Genomic DNA, 20,534 nt, shown 5'->3' with positions numbered 1-20,534 from the left:
GAGAGAAGAGGTTTTTTCAGAGAACTTTTCTGCAATTCATATGAAAAAGGAAAGTATTGTAATGGATAAACCAATTTATATTGGAACAGCAGTTCTTGATTTATCAAAGATATTGATGTATGATTATTTGTATAATGACTTAAAGAAAGAGTATGGTGAAAATGTTTCATTGTTGTATATGGATACTGATAGTTTTATCCTAGATATAAAAACTGATGATGTTTCTGAAGATATGAAGAAAAATATTGGAGTATATGATACAAGTAATTTCAGCAAGAAGAGTGAGTTATTTTCCAAAAAGAATGAAAAGGTTATTGGTAAGTTTAAGGATGAGTTGGGTGGAAAAGTAATGAGTGAGTTTATTGGATTGAGAGCAAAGGCATATGCTTATAAGTATGGTGAACAGATTGATAAGAGGTTAAAGGGAATAAAGAAATATGTAATAAAGAAATCAATAACTTTTAGAAATTATTATAATTGTTTGATGAATAAGAAAGAAGAATATAGGAAAATGAATACAATAAGAAGTTATAAACATAACATATATAGTGAAGAAGTAAATAAAAAGGCATTAGGAGCCTTTGATGATAAGAGATTTATTTTAGATAATGGAATAGATTGTGTTCCATATGGATATTGTATGATAGAGTGTATAAAATAGATTATGTTTTAACGATGGGAAGATGGGTTAGGGTTTTTTAAGGGCTACCGCCGCGTTTTTTCACAATATATAAATGGTTAAACCAAGTATTAATCAAACTAAAGAGTGGAGAAAATCTCAGTCTTGGTATATAAATGGAAAACATAATGAATGTGAAAAATATCAAATAAGTCTTATTCAAAAAATAACTAAAACAAAGGTAAATAAAACAAATAAGCGAATTAATTTAAAAACTAGTAAGTTAGAGGATGTAAAGAAAATAATGAATATCCTTGAATGGACTGAAAACTTTGATGGTTATCAATTGAACAATGAAAAAACAATTTACTATAATCTCAAAATGATATGTGGCTCAGGAGGTGGTCAGATGAGAGCATTAAGAGAAGTTTATCATTTCGTAATGGCACAAATGGGGTATCTTAAAAAATATAAAGATTCAAATGTTTTGTTTGTCAATATTTTAGATGGGGATTATTGTGCAAAGAAAATTAAACTATTGAAGGAATTTGAGAATGAACAAATCTTTATAGGTTCAATGAGTGAGCTGTTCAACCCCAGGTGTTCAATTCAATGAGGTTCAACCTCCAGGTTAAAAGGGGAGACAAATAAATATACCTTGGGATAAAAAGGGGGTTTATTTTTAAGGAAAAAAATATGAATCGCTGAAAATCCCCATTCATTTACATGGGGAAAAGTGAGCCAGAATCAGTATTCTTACCCTACATATATATATATATATATATATATATATATATATATATATATATATATATATATATATATATATATATATATATATATATATATATATATATATATATACATATATATATATATATATATATATATATATATATATATATATATATATATACACATATATATATATATATATATATATATATATATATATATATATATATATATATATATATATATATATATATATATATATATATATATATATATATATATATATATATATATATATATATATATATATATATATATATATATATATATATATATATATATATATATATATATATATATATATATATATATATATATATATATATATATATATATATATATATATATATATATATATATATATATATATATATATATATATATATATATATATATATATATATATATATATATATATATATATATACATATATATATATATATATATACACATACATATATATATATATATACACATATATATATATACACATATATATATACACATATATATATATATATATATATATATATATATATATATATATATATATATATATATATATATATATATATATATATATATATATATATACATATATATATATATATATATATATATATATACATGTATATATATATACATATACATGTATATATATATATATATATATATATATATATATATATATATATATATACATATACATGTATATATATATATATATATATATATATATATATATATATATATATATATATATATACATATACATGTATATATATATATATATATATATATATATATATATATATATATATATATATATATATATATATATATATATATATATATATATATATATTTTCACATTTTCGCAAGAACTTCTGTGTCTCGGTCGGAATATTACTTTCGGTGTTTTGCCTTTTTTCAAAACATTGAAAACATTCACATAATTTGAGGATAGTTTTATTGAGAGTATAATTTTAAATATATTTTTGGAAGGAATTATTGTTGTTGTCTGAATAAAATAAAAGCAAACTCAAAGAAGCCAAAAACTTCAATAACCAATACTTGTAGCATTTGTCAACAGGGGACCTTAAAAATGACGAAAGAAGAAATTGAGTTTCATTTCTTAAGGATTGGTGAAACATCTCAATGCAACATTATATAGAATTTAAGCAAACACAACATGTGGAGAGACATTTCTATGTCACACATTTGTGGTGACGATTTCATAGATTTTTCTCCTTACCTGTGCTGAGACTTATTTTGACAAGTTCACTTGTTCTCCCATTGAAGAGTGTTGTTATGTTTTAAAACATTCAGATAATTTGAGGATTTCTTTTTCGAGAGTGTAATATATATTATTTTCTTGGAATGTTTTGTTGCAGGTGTTTGAGCAAAATAAAAGCAACGTCAAAAGAAGCTAAAAACTGTGATTACGAAAACTTGTATTTGTTGAAGTGATCATCAAATCGGAGAAAAAAAGAAATTGAATTTATTTTTTCTGCATGATTTTTGTAATATCTCAATTTATCATGATTTAGAATTTAAACAAACACACCACATGCAGTCATAAACTTTTCTCTGTCACACATATGTTGTGAAGATTTCATGGATTTTCATCCATACCTGTGCTGAGACTTATTTTGACAGGTTCACTTGCTCTCACATTGAAGAGTGTTGTTATGTTTGCAGAATAGATTGTTCCTGGAGTGAGGTTTGTAAAGTTGAAACTTGTTGTGTTGATTATTTTCCTCATCAGCATGAGGTAATCTTGAAATAGTGCTACTTGGTACTGGTAAACATGGCTGTTTGTATCATTTGGGCCTTCCCACGACAGTGTGAGATGAGTGGTGCTTTGCTCTGTTCTGGTTAAGATCACAGCACGAGAAGGATCTGCAATAAAATAAGTTTAAGTTGTGTTGAGATCGTCACACCTGATATGTTCATTCACATTTTTTGCAAGAACTTCTGCTTATCAATCGGTTTATTATTTTCGGAGATTTGCCTTTTGTGAAAACATTTAAAACATTCAGATAATTTGAGGATTTCTTTTTCGTGAGTGTGATATATATTATTTTCTTGGAATGTTTTGTTGCAGGGGTTTGAGCAAAATAAAAGCAATGTCAAAAAAGCAAAAAAACTGTGATTTCGAAAACTTGTATTTGGTGAAGGGATCCTCAAATCGGAGAAAAAAAAGAAATTGAATTTTTTTTTCTGCATGATTTTTGAAATATCTCAATTTATCATTATTTAGAATTTAAACAAACACACCATATGAAGACAGAAAATTTTCTCTGTCACACATTTGTTGTGAAGATTTCATAGATTTTCATCCATACCTGTGCTGAGAGTTATGTCGACAGGTTCACTTGTTCTCCCATTGAAGAGTGTTGTTATGTTTGCAGAATAGATTGTCCCTGGAGTGAGGTTTGTAAAGTTGAAACTTGTTGTGTTGATTATTTTCCTCATCAGCATGAGGCCATCTTGAGATAGTGCCACTTGGTACTGATAAACATGGCTGTTTGTATCATTTGGGCCTTCCCACGACAGTGTGAGATGAGTGGTGCTTTGCTCTGTGCTGGTTAAGTTCACAGCAGGAGAAGGATCTGCAATAAAATAAGATGAAGTTGTGTTGAGATCGTCACATCTGATATGTTTATTCACATTTTTGCAAGAACTTCTGCGTGTCGATCGGTGTATTATTTTCGGAGATTTGCCTTTTGTGAAAGTATTTAAAACATTCAGATAATTTAAGGATTTCTTTTTCGAGAGTGTAATATATATTATTTTCTTGGAATGTTTTGTTGCAGGTGTTTGAGCAAAATAAAAGCAATGTCAAAGAAGCTAAAAACTGTGATTACGAAAACTTGTATTTGTTGAAGTGATCATCAAATCGGAGAAAAAAAGAAATTGAATTTATTTTTTCTGCATGATTTTTGTAATATCTCAATTTATCATGATTTAGAATTTAAACAAACACACCACATGCAGTCATAAACTTTTCTCTGTCACACATATGTTGTGAAGATTTCATGGATTTTCATCCATACCTGTGCTGAGACTTATTTTGACAGGTTCACTTGCTCTCACATTGAAGAGTGTTATTATGTTTGCAGAATAGATTGTTCCTGGAGTGAGGTTTGTAAAGTTGAAACTTGTTGTGTTGATTATTTTCCTCATCAGCATGAGGCCATCTTGAAATAGTGCCACTTGGTACTGGTAAACATGGCTGTTTGTATCATTTGGGCCTTCCCACGACAGTGTGAGATGAGTGGTGCTTTGCTCTGTGCTGGTTAAGTTCACAGCAGGAGAAGGATCTGCAATAAAATAAGATGAAGTTGTGTTGAGATCGTCACATCTGATATGTTTATTCACATTTTTGCAAGAACTTCTGCGTATCGATCGGTTTATTATTTTCGGAGATTTGCCTTTTGTGAAAACATTTAAAACATTCAGATAATTTGAGGATTTCTTTTTCGTGAGTGTGATATATATTATTTTCTTGGAATGTTTTGTTGCAGGTGTTTGAGCAAAATAAAAGCAATGTCAAAAAAGCAAAAAAACTGTGATTTCGAAAACTTGTATTTGGTGAAGGGATCCTCAAATCGGAGAAAAAAAAGAAATTGAATTTTTTTTTCTGCATGATTTTTGAAATATCTCAATTTATCATTATTTAGAATTTAAACAAACACACAACATGAAGACAGAAACTTTTCTCTGTCACACATTTGTTGTGAAGATTTCATAGATTTTCATCCATACCTGTGCTGAGAGTTATTTCGACAGGTTCACTTGTTCTCCCATTGAAGAGTGTTGTTATGTTTGCAGAATAGATTGTCCCTGGAGAAAGGTTTGTGAATTTGAAACTTGTTGCGTTGATCGTTTTCATCACCATCTGAAGGCCATCTTGAGACAGTGCCACTTTGTATTGGTAAAGATGGCTGTTTGTGTCATTTGGGCCTTCGTAGGACAGTGTAAGATGAGTGGTGCTTTGCTCTGTGCTGGTTAAATTCACAGCAGGAGAAGGATCTGCAATAAAATCAGATGAAATTGTGTTGATATCATCACATCTGTCATATCTTCTTCTTCCTCTTTCGGCTGCTCCCGTTAGGGGTCGCCACAGCGGATCATCCATATGATCCGCATCGTGATTTGGCACATGTTTTACGCCGGATGCCCTTCCTGACGCAACCCTGGTCGCCTCTTACGACACAGGGATAGATCATCACATCTGTCATATATATATTCATATTCACATTTTTGTAAGAACTTCTGTGTCTCAATCGAATTATTACTTTCGGTATTTTGCCTTTTTTCAAAACATTGAAAACATTCAGATAATTTGAGGATATTTTTATTGAGAGTGGAATTTTAAATATATTTTTCGAAGGAATTATTGTTGTTGTCTGAATAAAATAAAAGCACAGTCAAAAAAGCTAAAAACTTCAATAACTAATACTTGTCGCATTTGTCAACAGGGGACCTTAAAAATGACATTAGAACAAATTGAGTTTTATTTCTTAATGATTGGTGAAATATCTCAATTCAACATTATTCAGAATTTAGGCAAACACACCATGTGGAGAGTCATTTCTCTGGCACACATTTGTGCTGAAGATTTCATCAATTTTTCTCCATACCTGTGCTGAGACTTATTTTGACAGGTTCACTTGTTCTCCCATTGAAGAGTGTTGTTATGTTTGCAGAATAGATTGTCCCTGGAGTGAGGTTTGTGAAGTTGAAACTTGTTGCGTTGATCGTTTTCATCACCATCTGAAGGCCATCTTGAGATAGTGCCACTTGGTACTGGTAAACATGGCTGTTTGTATCATTTGGGCCTTCCCACGACAGTGTGAGATGAGTGGTGCTTTGCTCTGTGCTGGTTAAGTTCACAGCAGGAGAAGGATCTGCAATAAAATAAGATGAAGTTGTGTTGAGATCATCACATCTGATATGTTTATTCACATTTTTGCAAGAACTTCTGCGTGTTGTTCGGTGTATTATTTTCGGAGATTTGCCTTTTGTGAAAATATTTAAAACATTCAGATAATTTGAGGATTTCTTTTTGAAGAGTGTAAAATATATTATTTTCTTGGAATGTTTTGTTGCAGGTGTTTGAGCAAAATAAAAGCAATGTCAAAGAAGCTAAAAACTGTGATTTCGAAAACTTGTTGTATTTGTTGAAGGGATCCTCAAATCGGAGAAAACAAAGAAATTGAATTTTCTTTTTTGCATGATTTTTGAAATATCTCAATTTATCATTATTTAGAATTTAATCAAACACACCACATGCAGACAGAATCTTTTCTCTGTCACACATTTGTTGTGAAGATTTCATAGATTTTCATCCATACCTGTGCTGAGAGTTATTTCGACAGGTTCACTTGTTCTCCCATTGAAGAGTGTTGTTATGTTTGCAGAATAGATTGTCCCTGGAGAAAGGTATGTGAATTTGAAACTTGTTGCGTTGATCGTTTTCATCACCATCTGAAGGCCATCTTGAGACAGTGCCACTTTGTATTGGTAAAGATGGCTGTTTGTATCATTTGGGCCTTCCCAGGACAGTGTAAGATGAGTGGTGCTTTGCTCTGTACTGGTTAAGTTCACAGCACGAGAAGGATCTGCAATAAAATAAGATGAAGTTGTGTTGAGATCATCACATCTGATATGTTTATTCACATTTTTGCAATAACTTCTGCGTATCGATCGGTTTATTATTTTCGGAGATTTGCCTTTTGTGAAAACATTTAAAACATTCAGATAATTTGAGGATTTCTTTTTCAAGAGTGTAATATATATTATTTTCTTGGAATGTTTTGTTGCAGGGGTTTGAGCAAAATAAAAGCAATGTCAAAGAAGCGAAAAACTGTGATTTCGAAAACTTGTTGTATTTGTTGAAGGGATCCTCAAATCGGAGAAAACAAAGAAATTGAATTTTTTTTTTTTGCATGATTTTTGAGATATATCAATTTATCATTATTTAGAATTTAAACAAACACACCACATGAAGACAGAAACTTTTCTCTGTCAAACATTTGTTGTGAAGCTTTCATAGATTTTCATCCATACCTGTGCTGAGAGTTATTTTGACAGGTTCACTTGTTCTCCCATTGAAGAGTGTTGTTATGTTTGCAGAATAGATTATCCCTGGAGAAAGGTTTGTGAATTTGAAAATTGTTACGTTGATCGTTATCATCACCATCTGAAGGCCATCTTGAGAGAGTGCCACTTTGTATTGGTAAAGATGGCTGTTTGTATCATTTGGCCCTTCCCACGACAGTGTAAGATGAGTGGTGCTTTCTCTGTGCTGGTTAAATTCAGAGTAGGGGAAGGATCTGCAATAAAATCAGATGAAATTGTGTTGATATCATCACATCTGTTATATATATATATATATATATATATATATATATATATATATATATATATATATATATATATATATATATATATATATTCATATTCACATTTTTGCAAGAACTTCTGTGTCTCGATCGGAATATTACTTTTGGTGTTTTGCCTTTTTTCAAAACATTGAAAACATTCAGTTAATTTGAGGATATTTTTATTGAGAGTGGAATTTTAAATATATTTTTCAAAGGAATTATTTTTGTTGTCTGAATACAATAAAAGTACAGTCAAAGAAGCCAAAAACTTCAATAACTAATACTTGTCGCATTTGTCAACAGGGGACCTCAAAAATGACATTAGGAGAAATTGAGTTTTATTTCTTCATGATTGGTGAAATATCTCAATTCAACATTATTCATAATTTAGGCAAACACACCATGTGGAGAGACATTTCTCTGACACATTTGTGCTGAAGATTTCATCAATTTTTCTTCATACCTGTGCTGAGACTTATTTTGACAGGTTCACTTGTTCTCCCATTGAAGAGTGTTGTTATGTTTGCAGAATAGATTTTCCCTGGAGAAAGATTTGTGAATTTGAAACTTGTTGCGTTGATCGTTTTCATGACCATCTGAAGGCCATCTTGAGACAGTGCCACTTTGTATTGGTAAAGATGGCTGTTTGTATCATTTGGGCCTTCCCAGGACAGTGTGAGATGAGTGGTGCTTTGCTCTGTGCTGTTTAAGTTCACAGCAGGAGAAGGATCTGCAATAAAATAAGATGAAGTTGTGTTGAGATCGTCACATCTGATATGTTTATTCATATTTTTGCAAGAACTTCTGCGTATCGATCGGTATATTATTTTCGGTGTCTTGCCTTTTGTGAAAACATTTAAAACATTCAGATAATTTGAGGATTTCTTTTTCGAGAGTGCAATATATATTATTTTCTTGGAATGTTTTGTTGCAGGTGTTTGAGCAAAATAAAAGCAATGTCAAAGAATCTAAAAACTGTGATTACGAAAACTTGTATTTGGTGAAGGGATCCTCAAATCGGAGAAAAAAAAAGAAATTCAATTTATTTTTTCTGCATGATTTTTGAAATATCTCAATTTATCATTTGAACAAACAAAATTTATCATTTCTGACATGCATTCAGAAACTTTTCTGTCACACATTTGTTGTGAAGATTTCATTGATTTTCATCGATACCTGTGCTGAGAGTTATTTCAACAGGTTCACTTGTTCTCCAATTGAAGAGTGTTATGATGTTTGCAGAATAGATTGTTCCTGGAGAGAGGTTTGTGAAGTTGAAACTTGTTGCGTTGGTCGTTTTTATCACCCTTACAAGGCCATCTTGATACAGTTCCACATTGTAATCATATTGATTGCTGTTTGCATCATTAGGGCTTTTCCACGATATTACGATATGAGTGCTTCTCTGCTCTGTGCTGGTTACGTTGACAACAGGAGAAGTATCTGCATTAAAATACAATGAAATTGTGTTGAGTTCGTCACATCTAAGTTGTATATTCACAATCTTGCAAGAACTTGTGAGTGCTTTTAAGGACCTGGCAGCTTGTATTTTCTCAAAATAATTGCAGTGGAAAATAATTGCAGTCTAACAATTATAATCAAAATCATTTTCAATGCATTTGAAGAGATAAATATATTCTATGCTAACCGACGTATCCAGCCCCATCCTCTCAAAAAATACCTCCTTGTTGTTGCACTGTTTCAGATGTTGAAAAATTTCCATCATTCTGTGAAACGAAAAGAACAATAGCCATTATATTCAGGATTTGTTTTGCCATTTATTGGGACATTTGTTGGCTGAAGTTGTGTTTTGCAAGCCAATTGACTGTTTTGATGAAGTTCATTTTCATAATGATTTGGCATTTATTTTATTTCTCTTGGAGATGTTAACGACAGGTTGACTCAAAATTGCACATGAAAAGTAACCAAGTCAATTTTACCAGAATGATGTCACTGTATTGCAATCAACATAACATCACTAAAGTTGATGCATCCAGCAATTTAAGCATTTATGTGACGTCTGCAGGTGAAAAGGGAAATCTTGTGTACATCTTTGCTTTTTCATCTTTTATCAAGTTTGAATGATTAATTATTGATGACAATGTTTTTATGTTCACTTTTTGAGATCGCGGTCACTCTTAGTTGATTTTCTGCTTTGATTTGTGTATATTACACCTTGTTTGCTAAATCTTTCCAAATCTGGATATACTTGGTACATTCAAAAGGTTCAATGTTCGAAGAGACGATACAATATATTTCATTTCTTCACTTTAGATGTGTGTGTGTGTGTGTGTGTGTGTGTGTGTGTGTGTGTGTGTGTGTGTGTGTGTGTGTGTGTGTGTGTGTGTGTGTGTGTGTGTGTGTGTGTGTGTGTGTGTGTGTGTGTGTGTGTGTATATATATATATATATATATATATATATATATATATATATATATATATATATATATATATGATATAGTATATATTTATATGAAATATAGTTTAAAAATATTTAAATGAAATATATTTTAAATAAAAGGATTCTGCATTACTTCTGACCATTCAAGATTCATAATGACATAGAGCAGGAAACACTATTTTTCATTTTATTTTCGCATAAATCCAACACTCTTTGTGGAACCTGCACAATGTACATCTATTACATTTGGGACATAGACATTTATGTCAAAAATACAAGGACATTACTTGACAATGGACAAACATAATTTATAGTCATGTTATTTAAACGTGGTGAACCTGCATATCATGATACAGGGATTCAGAACATTACCAGGTAGTTTTGTGTAACAAGGTATTGAAGTGCGGTGTGTGTGTGTGTGTGTGTGTGTGTGTGTGTGTGTGTGTGTGTGTGTGTGTCTATGTGTGTGGGTGTGTGTGTGTGTGTGTGTGTGTGTGTGTGTGTGTGTGTGCGCCTGCGTTCATTCACATCTGTGTGTGTTCCCTCGCTGGAGTACTGCACTTCCTCATGGACATCGTCATTGTCAATCAGCCATGGCCTGAATGGTTTTAAGTTCCCTCCACAATCTCTTGGTCATCAGACATGGCAGATCTTCAACTGTTCCATTCACATCATATGCAAGATTGACAATGTATGTGAAGTGTTGTCTTCAAAAACTACCACAACCACGTTTGGTGCACTGGAACACTAATTCTGAGAAAGGCTCCTCGTTATTCAAAAAAAATATATATATATCGCACAAGTTTTATTCTTCTTGTTCTGTTGATGATGTCACAAGTTTGGAATTGCATCATCGAGCTCTGCATTGGTTTTGGCAAAGACCAGTGATGTTTCAGAATTTTCTCAGAGTCTTGTGTCGTTTCCATTATGTATATTTTTAAGACCTCAGTCAATTGGTTAGATGCTGGTCTGTTGAAGACACTGAATCTATTCCAGTGGCTGACCATGGAAATAGACAAGTGGGTTATTTGATGATCCTTTCAAAGCAATAGGAAGACACGGTGAGATTTTCCAGGATTTGAAGACAATTAATTTGAAGATGTCCTTCAATCAATATTGTGTGTGCAAATGTCCTTCTTTTCTGATATTGCTACCACTGATATCTCAGTCCTCCAACCCAACAGAAGAACTCCAGGATGCACAAGTTCTTCCAGTAACCCTCTCCTGGTTAAACTTCCAAAATCAAGGTTTACTGCACAAAAACTCCTTTGTTCCTTGCATTTCCCTTCTATGGAACCAGCTTTCAGAGGCTGCTCTACCCCCCTACCTCCTCCAGGGCTTCTAACATGCAGTGCAGCACCACCTTCTGTCATTCACTATCCTGACCCATGATCTTTATTACACCTATTAATGCTTCTTACCCCAACCCTCTCACTTTCTGATTTCAGGGTTTCCTCCCCTTTTCCCCACTCTGTATATCCCTCTCTTCTTTTGCTGTTTGTTTATTCCCTTGCTGGTTGTGCTCAATTTAGAGCCAGTGATTTTTGTCGATCACGGAAAACAGATGGAATTCATGCAATCAATGACTTAAAATGGAAAACTGTAACTGACAGAAAAAAAAATGGAATGTAGTAAATTACAAAAAGAGTCAAGATTCTGTCTAATTAAAAACAAATGATTGAGTATATTGTCTGATTTGGTGTGTGCAATTTTCCTCTGACTTGATTCCCACAGCCTAATTATGGAAAGTAGTAAAAAAAAAAAAATACTCCCCAATTTGTTGCACAAGGGTTACCATCTATACCAAGAAGACGAGCAGTCAATGCTCAAGTCAGGTCAGGTATGGGAGCATGCGCCAGAGCAGCGCGTCGCTGCGTCCACTTTCCGCCGGTACTCCAGGGGCCTCCGTCTGGCCATCCCCCAGGCAGATGCCAGGCCCATCCCCATCTCCTTGAGATGCCGATCAACCTGCTGCAACCACGAGGCACGTGGTCGGCCCATTGGCCTCCTCCACTCACGAGACTCCCTCGCTGAGAGAATCTGGTGAGCAGGATCAGCGTCAGGAAAACGAGCCACATGTCCATACAGCTGCAGCTGATGCTCACGGACTATGTAGGTAACAAATCTCATTTGAGTCTCTCTCAGCAACCGCTCGTTGGACACAAAGTCCAACCAGCGATAGCCAAGGATTCTCCGAAGAGACCTGGGACCAAAGGAATTAAGTCTCCGTCTCAGATCCTTGGTCAGAGTCCAAGTCTTGCATCCACAGAGCAAGACTGGAAGCACCAAGGACTTGAAGACTCGGACTTTCGTCCTCCCGCACAGGTACCGGCAGCGCCACACCCCATGATCCAGTGAATCCATGACTCCCCAGGCCCGACCCAGACGTCTATTGACCTCTGACTCACAGCCAGCAGAGACATGAATATCACTGCAAAGGTAAGTGAATCTCTCCACGACCTCAACATCCTCACCACAAACAGGCACAGACAGGACAGCGGCATCCAAGATGTCGTTGAAAGCCTGGATCTTAGTTTTGACTCACGTTATGCTTCACTCACGTTAATCGCAGCTGCTTTGGACGAGCATCACTGGGAGTCTCGATCTCGATTGCTTGCACTGAAAACTGAATAAAATTCCATCTCTTAATCTCTGGAGAGCCCAGTCAAAGTTATATTTGATTTGAAAGTTGTCCCACTTTGTTGAAAATATTTAATGAACTCAGTCTTCTTAACGGATGATCCAAGATCACCGGAGATTAACTCCCAAGACTGAAATGATGATAAATGAGCGGAGGCATTAATTGAAATTGCAAATCACAAATGGCAGCTTGGGAAAACGTTAAATGTTTCAATTTCCTTGCTCACGTCAAGAACCTAACTTGTGTGTGCTCCCTGGCAATTTCCTTCCTCACAGAAATTAATGTATTTTCACATTGGGAAGATGTCCTTTGTCAAAGAGTCGGTCGCCATTGTTCTGTTCGTAATGATGCATGGCATCATCTTTCCAATTGCAAATGTCCATGAAATAAATCACCAAGCCTTCCGTGATCACAGACATTCCACCAAGGTTGAAAGACCATTCATTGGTATCGATCCTTCAGGGGTTTTGGTGGAATGCACATGTCTACTATCCTTTGGGACTTGCACCAGCTCACATTGTTGGGGAAAAACACAACTAGGCTATATCTACCAATGGCACAACTCGGCTATATTACTTGCAATACCCTCTATCACATTCCCACAACAATATTTTCATTTTACAAACTGGTATTTGTTGACCTGAGAGATCAATGACTGTTTTATACTCAAAAATTTGAACCACTACACAAAATTCACAATACACTTTGTAAACATATGTGAAAAAATTACAGGCCCAGACCAGAAATCAAACCCAGGTCTTCTGGCAAACCATACTAGTGTTCTACCATCTGAGCTACAGTATCTGGGTAACTCACTGGCTGAGTGACACAATTCCTCCATATATAGAAATGCCACTCTCTTTCCCCCGCTGCTTCCGGGGCACTCACTGCCAACCATAGGAGCAGCGAGGGCCTGCTCACAAGAGGGTCTTTTATGCTGAAGTATATTGATTAATGCAAGTCACCTCAACCATCTCAGTTGCACACTACCTTACCTGTGAGGTTGTTTGGGCATGTGTCCAGCTGAGCCCTGAAACCAGAAATAAGAAACCACAAATGGGCACAAGGCTGCCCATGTGCATCGTGCCTCTGAATCTGAAAAACAAAAAATATGGGATTTATGCCAAGGAAAAAAAATCATTCAGGAAAGGGAAGCAAAATAACTCCACATTATTGTCTGCTCATTGAATGTGTATGTATGTATGTATGTATGCCTATATGTATGCCTGTATGTATGTATTTTTACAGACCAGTATGTTCATTTAATTGTGCTTTGGTGAAGGTTATATTGACTGTAATGTTTCCTGTGAAATAACAACAACATGAGAAAAAACAAAGAGTGACAGTTTTCTGAACAACAAGGAGGAGATTAGGACAACAAGGAGGGAAGGCATGGACATGTTCTCTTGAGCTTGCATGCTCTGTTTCAAGCAGTGCATATCATTTTATAACCGACATACCAAGTAGTAGTAGTAGTAGTAGTAGGTTGTAGAGAGCAACCGCTCAGGGTAGTACTACCTTTCTGATTTATGAGCGTTAAAGTGGTGCCCAGAACCATCTTACACTCTCTGTGTCAGGATTGCTGGTCTTGCTTTCTGTCTCACTCAAACTATAGCTACCGGGCGAGCTTTAATATCTCTTTCTCGCAAACTTCACACACTTTTCTTCCTCACTCATTTTCACTCCTCACTTTACATTCTCTCTTTTATTTTTATTTATTCAAAGCCTGGCCTCGATGAGGACTATTTAGTCCGTGATTGGAGCCTTCAACATAAAAATAAAAAGTGAAAGAGGAATCAAAGGTCTTCTGTATGCGAACCTGGGAGGGTTCAGTGACTCACCTCTTCCCTGATCATGATGGATCGACTTAAACCCACTGCATGGATCTATAGAGACTCAGCTTCACTTCTTATATCATGCCCTGTGAGGTATTCTTCACTGAACTCCCTCTACTCGTGGAACTTACCTGCCGGACATTGCACTGCTGTTATCTCAGTGAAGATTTCAAAGCTGCTCCATGTCCTTTTGGGTGATTTATGCGCCATTCTTGAGAAGGCACTCAGCTGGTTGAGTGGTGCATACTCTCAGAGCTTATTCATCACACCAACCTCTCCTGTCCTTCAAGTAACACATTGTCCTTTACAGCTTGGAGTTCCCATCTTCATCATATGTAATACAGCCTTACCTGTGGACTCGGGTTCTTCTCCATGCTTCGATGATACGAGGACTTCATCTCTTGAGGACTTGCAAAACGTGACTGTCCAGTTGGCTTCATCCTGTGTGCAACCTCTGGACTATATCCTTTCAACTATGCTTATCGCTGACTGTACAAATTGCTTGCTTGAGATAAGTTGCTACATCGACAGTCATGAGTTATGGCTGCATTGTTGTCCGTGACGTTTGTACTTGTTTAATTTGGGAATTCTTTGGAAAGCCATTAAGTGTTACATTTAAAAAGTATTATTGTGCTTAAGGTAGACAGTTGGGGTTAATAAATTAATGTCCCTTATAAAGTTTCCCTTCTGTCTCCTGTCATATGTTGGTTTCACCCATAAAACAACATTAAGGGCACATCGGTGTCTTTATATATTTTCTGCTGTGACACCCTCTGGGTTATCGGGGCACTTTCTGTGATGTCCCGAGGCCGACAAATAACAGCATGTATGTATGTACGTATGTACAAGTAGTGGATAAAAAATGGAAACACCAATGTAAAGTCACTTCATAGGGCATTGGGCCACGACGTGCGGCCAGTACGGCCTGCATGCACCATGGCATGGAGCCCACCAGCATCTGCAATTCTGCAGGAGGGATGCAGCACCATTCCTTCATGAGAAAGTCAATCAACTCACATCTGTTTGATGGAGGTTGTTTATACGAAAGGCAAAGAGACCGTATCGTTTCAATAATGTATTTGAAAATGCAACGCAAAACACGACATGAACCCAATAACCAGGCTCTCCGAATGGCGGCCAGCAGCCACCTTTCCCGCGTGGCCCAAACCGCTTCCTGCTGTCGCCCCACCAAAACTCAAACACAAGCAAAACTCAATTCGAAAAATTGTAGAAAATATTTTACAAGACAACATACACCACAACGGATATATAGTGTTTTCAAAGCCCAAACGGAAAGTATTAAGAGAGAAAAGTTGCCTCCTGAGCTGCTCTCTTTTGCCACCGCTTTCGTCCCTTCCCCCGCTCACGTCCGAAGCAGTTCGTCAGAAACGGGGGCTTATGGATTTGCTCTCAAATATCGTGTCCCTGCGTGTATGCGTGCGTGCGTGCGTCCGCAAGCATATCTCGGACATGTATTCACCGATTTTATTCAGACTTTGTAGAAAGACAACACATGACGCTGTACATACGCACGTCATTTTATTTCGCAACACAATCAAAGATGGCCGACTGGCCGCCATTTTAGTTGAAAAACAAACCCCGTGTCAAATACTTCCTCAACCATTTCTCAGTCATGCATTTACGGATGTTCAAATTTGACAAGCAGATAAAGAATGATGGCCTATATATGTTCTTCATTGTTTTTTTTTGAGATCAGATCTAAGTTGGCCGAATGGTGGTCATTTTGGTACCTAAATGTGCCCCCAACCATTTCTCAGACATGTATGGAACGATTTTCTTTGTATGTGGCTCAAAGACACCACATGATGATACACATAAGCACTTCATTTTGTTTTACGATGCGATCAAAGATGGTCGACTGGCGACTATTTTAGTTGTAAACCCCCCCCCCCTGATATTGAACATGTCCTTAACCATTTCTCTGACATGCATTTACTGATGTTTTTCAAACTTCGCAGACAGATAAGGAATGATGTCTTACATATGCATGCCATTTTTTTCGAGATCAGATCAAATATGGCCGACTGGCAGCCATTTTGTTACTTAAATGTGTCCCCAACTATTTCTCGGACGTGCATGGTTCGATTTTGTTCAAACGTGGAAAAAGCACAGTATATGATGGCGTACACGTGCACCTCACTTTATTTTGTGGTTATCAAAGATGGCCGACTGGTAGACTCGCGGCTATTTTAGTTGTACATAAATATGGGTGAACCCTTTAATTCCATACAGCAAAATTACTAAAACAATAAAAAAACCTCACAGCAACTACCTTATTTGGACCTAGTTGAGCTTTAAGTTCTTAGCTTAGCTCTTATATAATAGTCCGGGAGCCAACCTGTGTACGAGGCTGTTTTAGGGTTGGACCTTACAGCCTCTGCTATAAAATTTTACACCCCCAGGATGTTTAGATATATGTTTGCAGTTCATGAAAACCAATGTTGGCAATTCATAAGCTCTTGCGAAAAATTTTGGCGGCCGTTTTTGTTTGAGGAAGATTTGAAAAATTTGATAAAACAGCAATTGTCAATAAAATTTCTAAAAAAATTAAAAAATCACATTCATGAAAAATAAATGTGAACTAAATGTAATAATTCAATCAGTGCATTGTAAAATGACAAAAAAAAATTGCCTTTGTGAAAGTAAACCTCGTAAAAGTACATAATTTTGTGAAAAATGCCTTAAAAATAACGTTTTTTGAAGATGGCCTTTAGAACTTTTCTTATCATAGGCAGATGCTGCATTAGAATACTAATTTCTCTTAATGTGATATGAACATGGTATCCATGGCTAATTAAAACAGCAAATTTGATTGAGTTCTATCAATTTTTAAAGAGAAAATTAACATTTTTGTCAACCAAAGTTACCCCTACCCCAAAATCCTCTTACTCTATTGAACACAGTTCGGTTAAGGTTTGCTGGATCCAGGTTGGGTACTTCACAGTTCACTCTTCCAAAGGAAAATTCAATGGTGTTTGGAGTGACATGGCCCTGGAGCAGACATACAACAATAAAGGGAAGACATCTCTGTTCAAACGCATATCTCAGGCACCAGCTGCTCGAGATAAATATGTGAAAACAGCACCATTTCTCACAGCTGTATCAGAGAACATAAAGTCTATGGCTAATCTAGGCCAACAGGAATCTACTCATCATGGAGAAACACAGAAGCAGGCAACAGAAGAACATATGCATGTTGAGGAGATCAAGAAAGTGATATGCCAGCAGATGATAAACCCATTCCAGTGTAACAACCAAGTGGTTCTGCTCAATAGAGCAACTAGTGAGAAGGCTGCTTCAAAAGACTTGGTCCATGCTCAAGCTAAGGGCATGGAAGCCATTATGAAAGCAGAAGAGGTGGTCTCTATTAAGATTGAACCACTGAAGCTGGTAACTTTCTCCTCACAGAAGAAATCAAAACCATCAAGGAAACAGAGTTTAATCAGGATCTATCAAGATGAGACTGCAACTACACGTGTGCTGTGTTTCTATCGAGATGCCGACCCAGTCACAAGACAGATTGCATTTTCCCATGAGTGGACAGACTATCCATCATCCCTGTTTGAGGTTGATCCACGCTTAGCACAGGGGGTTGTAATGCGCAAAGGCAACGAGTCTGATTTCGTGGCAGTGCTAATTGCTGAAGCTGAGCAGGATGTTGTTTTACAGCTGCCATCATTACCACAGAGTGACCTATACACAGTTTATCTGGTAGACACAATGGCATTTGTAAATAAATACCAAAAAATGGGTGCGAAAACATTTGGTGAACTTCCCCAGCTGTATCTTCGCAAGCAGGTGTATCCTGCAGTTGAAACCTGAAATGTGCAACTGTGTCAACATCATTGGTGATCAGTATGATTTTGATGATAGCCATACTTTGAAGGGTGATGAGCAGCAGAGGAGAAACCAGACAGACCAGGCAAGACAATTCTCACCATCCAAGAGTCTAGAAATTCCGGACTGGAATTTATTCATGAAGAATCCAAGAAATAAAGGAAATCTTCAGAACTTCATTGGCACTTCCCTTTGTGAGAGTCCTGAAGCTATTCCGGATGGAGTGACCATCATTCTTGGTAGTATGATGGAAAACAAAGGTCACACTCTTTCCATCACATCAGCATCAAGTTCAGTTCTGGGCTTACCTTGTGAAGAACATGAAGAGGCAGACACAAGGATTATTGCTCATCTTGCGTATTGTGTGGAATATCTTGATCACCATCGAGCTGTTGTGCATGCAACAGATACAGACATAATTATGCTGTGTATATATCACTTCTGCTGCTTGAACACATTGCAAGAACTCTGGATACAACGGCAGAATCAATACCTACCTATTCATGAGCTGGTAGAAGTGTTGAGCAAGAAGTACCAGAAAATCCTCTTGATGTCGCAGCTACACTTCTGTGCACATATGTGTTGTGTGGATGTGACACAGTGAGCTACCCATTCAGAAGGGGAAAAGAAGAGGTCAGGTCAGGTATGGGAGCATGTGCCAGAACAGCGCGTCGCTGCGTCCACTTTCCGCCGGTACTCCAGGGGCCTCCGTCTGGCCATCCCCCAGGCAGATGCCAGGCCCATCCCCATCTCCTTGAGATGATGGTCAACCTGCTGCAACCATGAGGCACGTGGTCAGCCCACTGGCCTCCCACTCATGAGACTCCCTCGCTGAGAGAATCTGGTGAGCAGGATCAGCGTCAGGAAAACGAGCCACATGTCCATACAGCCGCAGCTGACGCTCACGGACTATGCAGGTAACAAATCTCATCCGAGTCTCTCTCAGCAACCGCTCGTTGGACACAAAATCCGACCAGCGATAGCCAAGGATTCTCCGAAGAGACCTGGTACCAAAGGAATTAAGTCTCCGTCTCAGATCCTTGGTCAAAGTCCAAGTCTCGCACCCATAGAGCAAGACTGGAAGTACCAAGGACCTGAAGACTCAGACTTTCGTCCTCCCGCACAGGTACCGGCAGCGCCACACCCCATGATCCAGTGAATCCATGACTCCCCAGGCCCGACCCAGACGTCTATTGACCTCCGGCTCACAACCTGCGGAGACATGAATATCACTGCCAAGGTAAGTGAATCTCTCCACGACCTCAACATCCTCACCACAAACAGACACAGACAGGACAGCAGCATCCAAGATGTCACCGAAAGCCTGGATCTTAGTTTTGACCCAAGAAATCCGTAATCCCAACGGCTCCGACTCCTCATTCAGCACCTCGAGGGCCCCCAAGAGGATGTCTAAAGTCTCCGCAAAGATGACTGCATCATCTGCAAAATCAAGGTCTGAGATCTTGACATTGCCAAACGATGCACCGCAACTTGATCTCTCCGACATCCTCCCTAGAATCCAGTCCATACAAGTGCTGAAAAGTGTGGGGGCAAGTACACATCCCTGACGAACTCCAGTAACAACTGGAAATAAGTCAGAGATGGTACCACCACACTTCACAGCACTCTCAGTACCAGAGTAGAGTTCAGACATCAGATCGATCAGTTTCGGTGGCACCCCACGAAGACCAAGAATCCTCCAGAGGACATCCCGATTCACTGAATCGAACGCTTTACAGAGATCAACATAGGCTGCAAGCAGCCCCTGCCGAAACTCTCGTCTGTGTTCGGTGAGGACACAAAGTGCAAGGATACGGTCAATCGTTGACCTCTTTGGTGTAAAGCCTGACTGCTCTGGACGCTGGTGCTCAAGCAGATGGTGGCAAACCCTATCAAGAATTATCCGAGCAAAGACCTTGCCCGGCACTGAGAGCAGCGTCACCCCTCGGTAGTTTTTGCAGTCTTGGCGATCACCCTTCCCTTTCCAGA

General features: G+C 37.0%; 1 protein-coding gene across 1 annotated transcript in view; it reads right to left on the bottom strand.

Annotated features, from left to right (window-relative positions):
- Positions 1 to 15,127, bottom strand: part of LOC147013244 (uncharacterized) — a 115,971-nt gene extending 100,844 nt beyond the window's left edge. Inside the window, exons 1-11 of the mRNA XM_085853476.1 lie at positions 15,038 to 15,127; positions 14,819 to 14,915; positions 14,103 to 14,156; positions 13,848 to 13,947; positions 7,494 to 7,759; positions 6,779 to 7,045; positions 6,065 to 6,331; positions 5,187 to 5,453; positions 4,475 to 4,741; positions 3,764 to 4,030; positions 3,051 to 3,317 (exon numbers count right to left, since the gene is read on the bottom strand). Of these exons, the coding sequence (XP_085709602.1) occupies positions 3,051 to 3,317; positions 3,764 to 4,030; positions 4,475 to 4,741; positions 5,187 to 5,453; positions 6,065 to 6,331; positions 6,779 to 7,045; positions 7,494 to 7,759; positions 13,848 to 13,947; positions 14,103 to 14,156; positions 14,819 to 14,915; positions 15,038 to 15,127 (2,209 nt within the window). The remainder of the gene's footprint in view (positions 1 to 3,050; positions 3,318 to 3,763; positions 4,031 to 4,474; positions 4,742 to 5,186; positions 5,454 to 6,064; positions 6,332 to 6,778; positions 7,046 to 7,493; positions 7,760 to 13,847; positions 13,948 to 14,102; positions 14,157 to 14,818; positions 14,916 to 15,037) is intronic.
- Between the last annotated feature and the right edge of the window lie 5,407 nt (positions 15,128 to 20,534).

The sequence above is a fragment of the Eptatretus burgeri genome, chromosome 14, assembly GCF_056783735.1.
Source record: "Eptatretus burgeri isolate ZD-2024b chromosome 14, Ebu_testis_v1, whole genome shotgun sequence".
In the NCBI taxonomy this organism is placed as follows: domain Eukaryota; kingdom Metazoa; phylum Chordata; class Myxini; order Myxiniformes; family Myxinidae; genus Eptatretus; species Eptatretus burgeri.
This window is presented reverse-complemented; position numbering and strand designations above follow the sequence as displayed.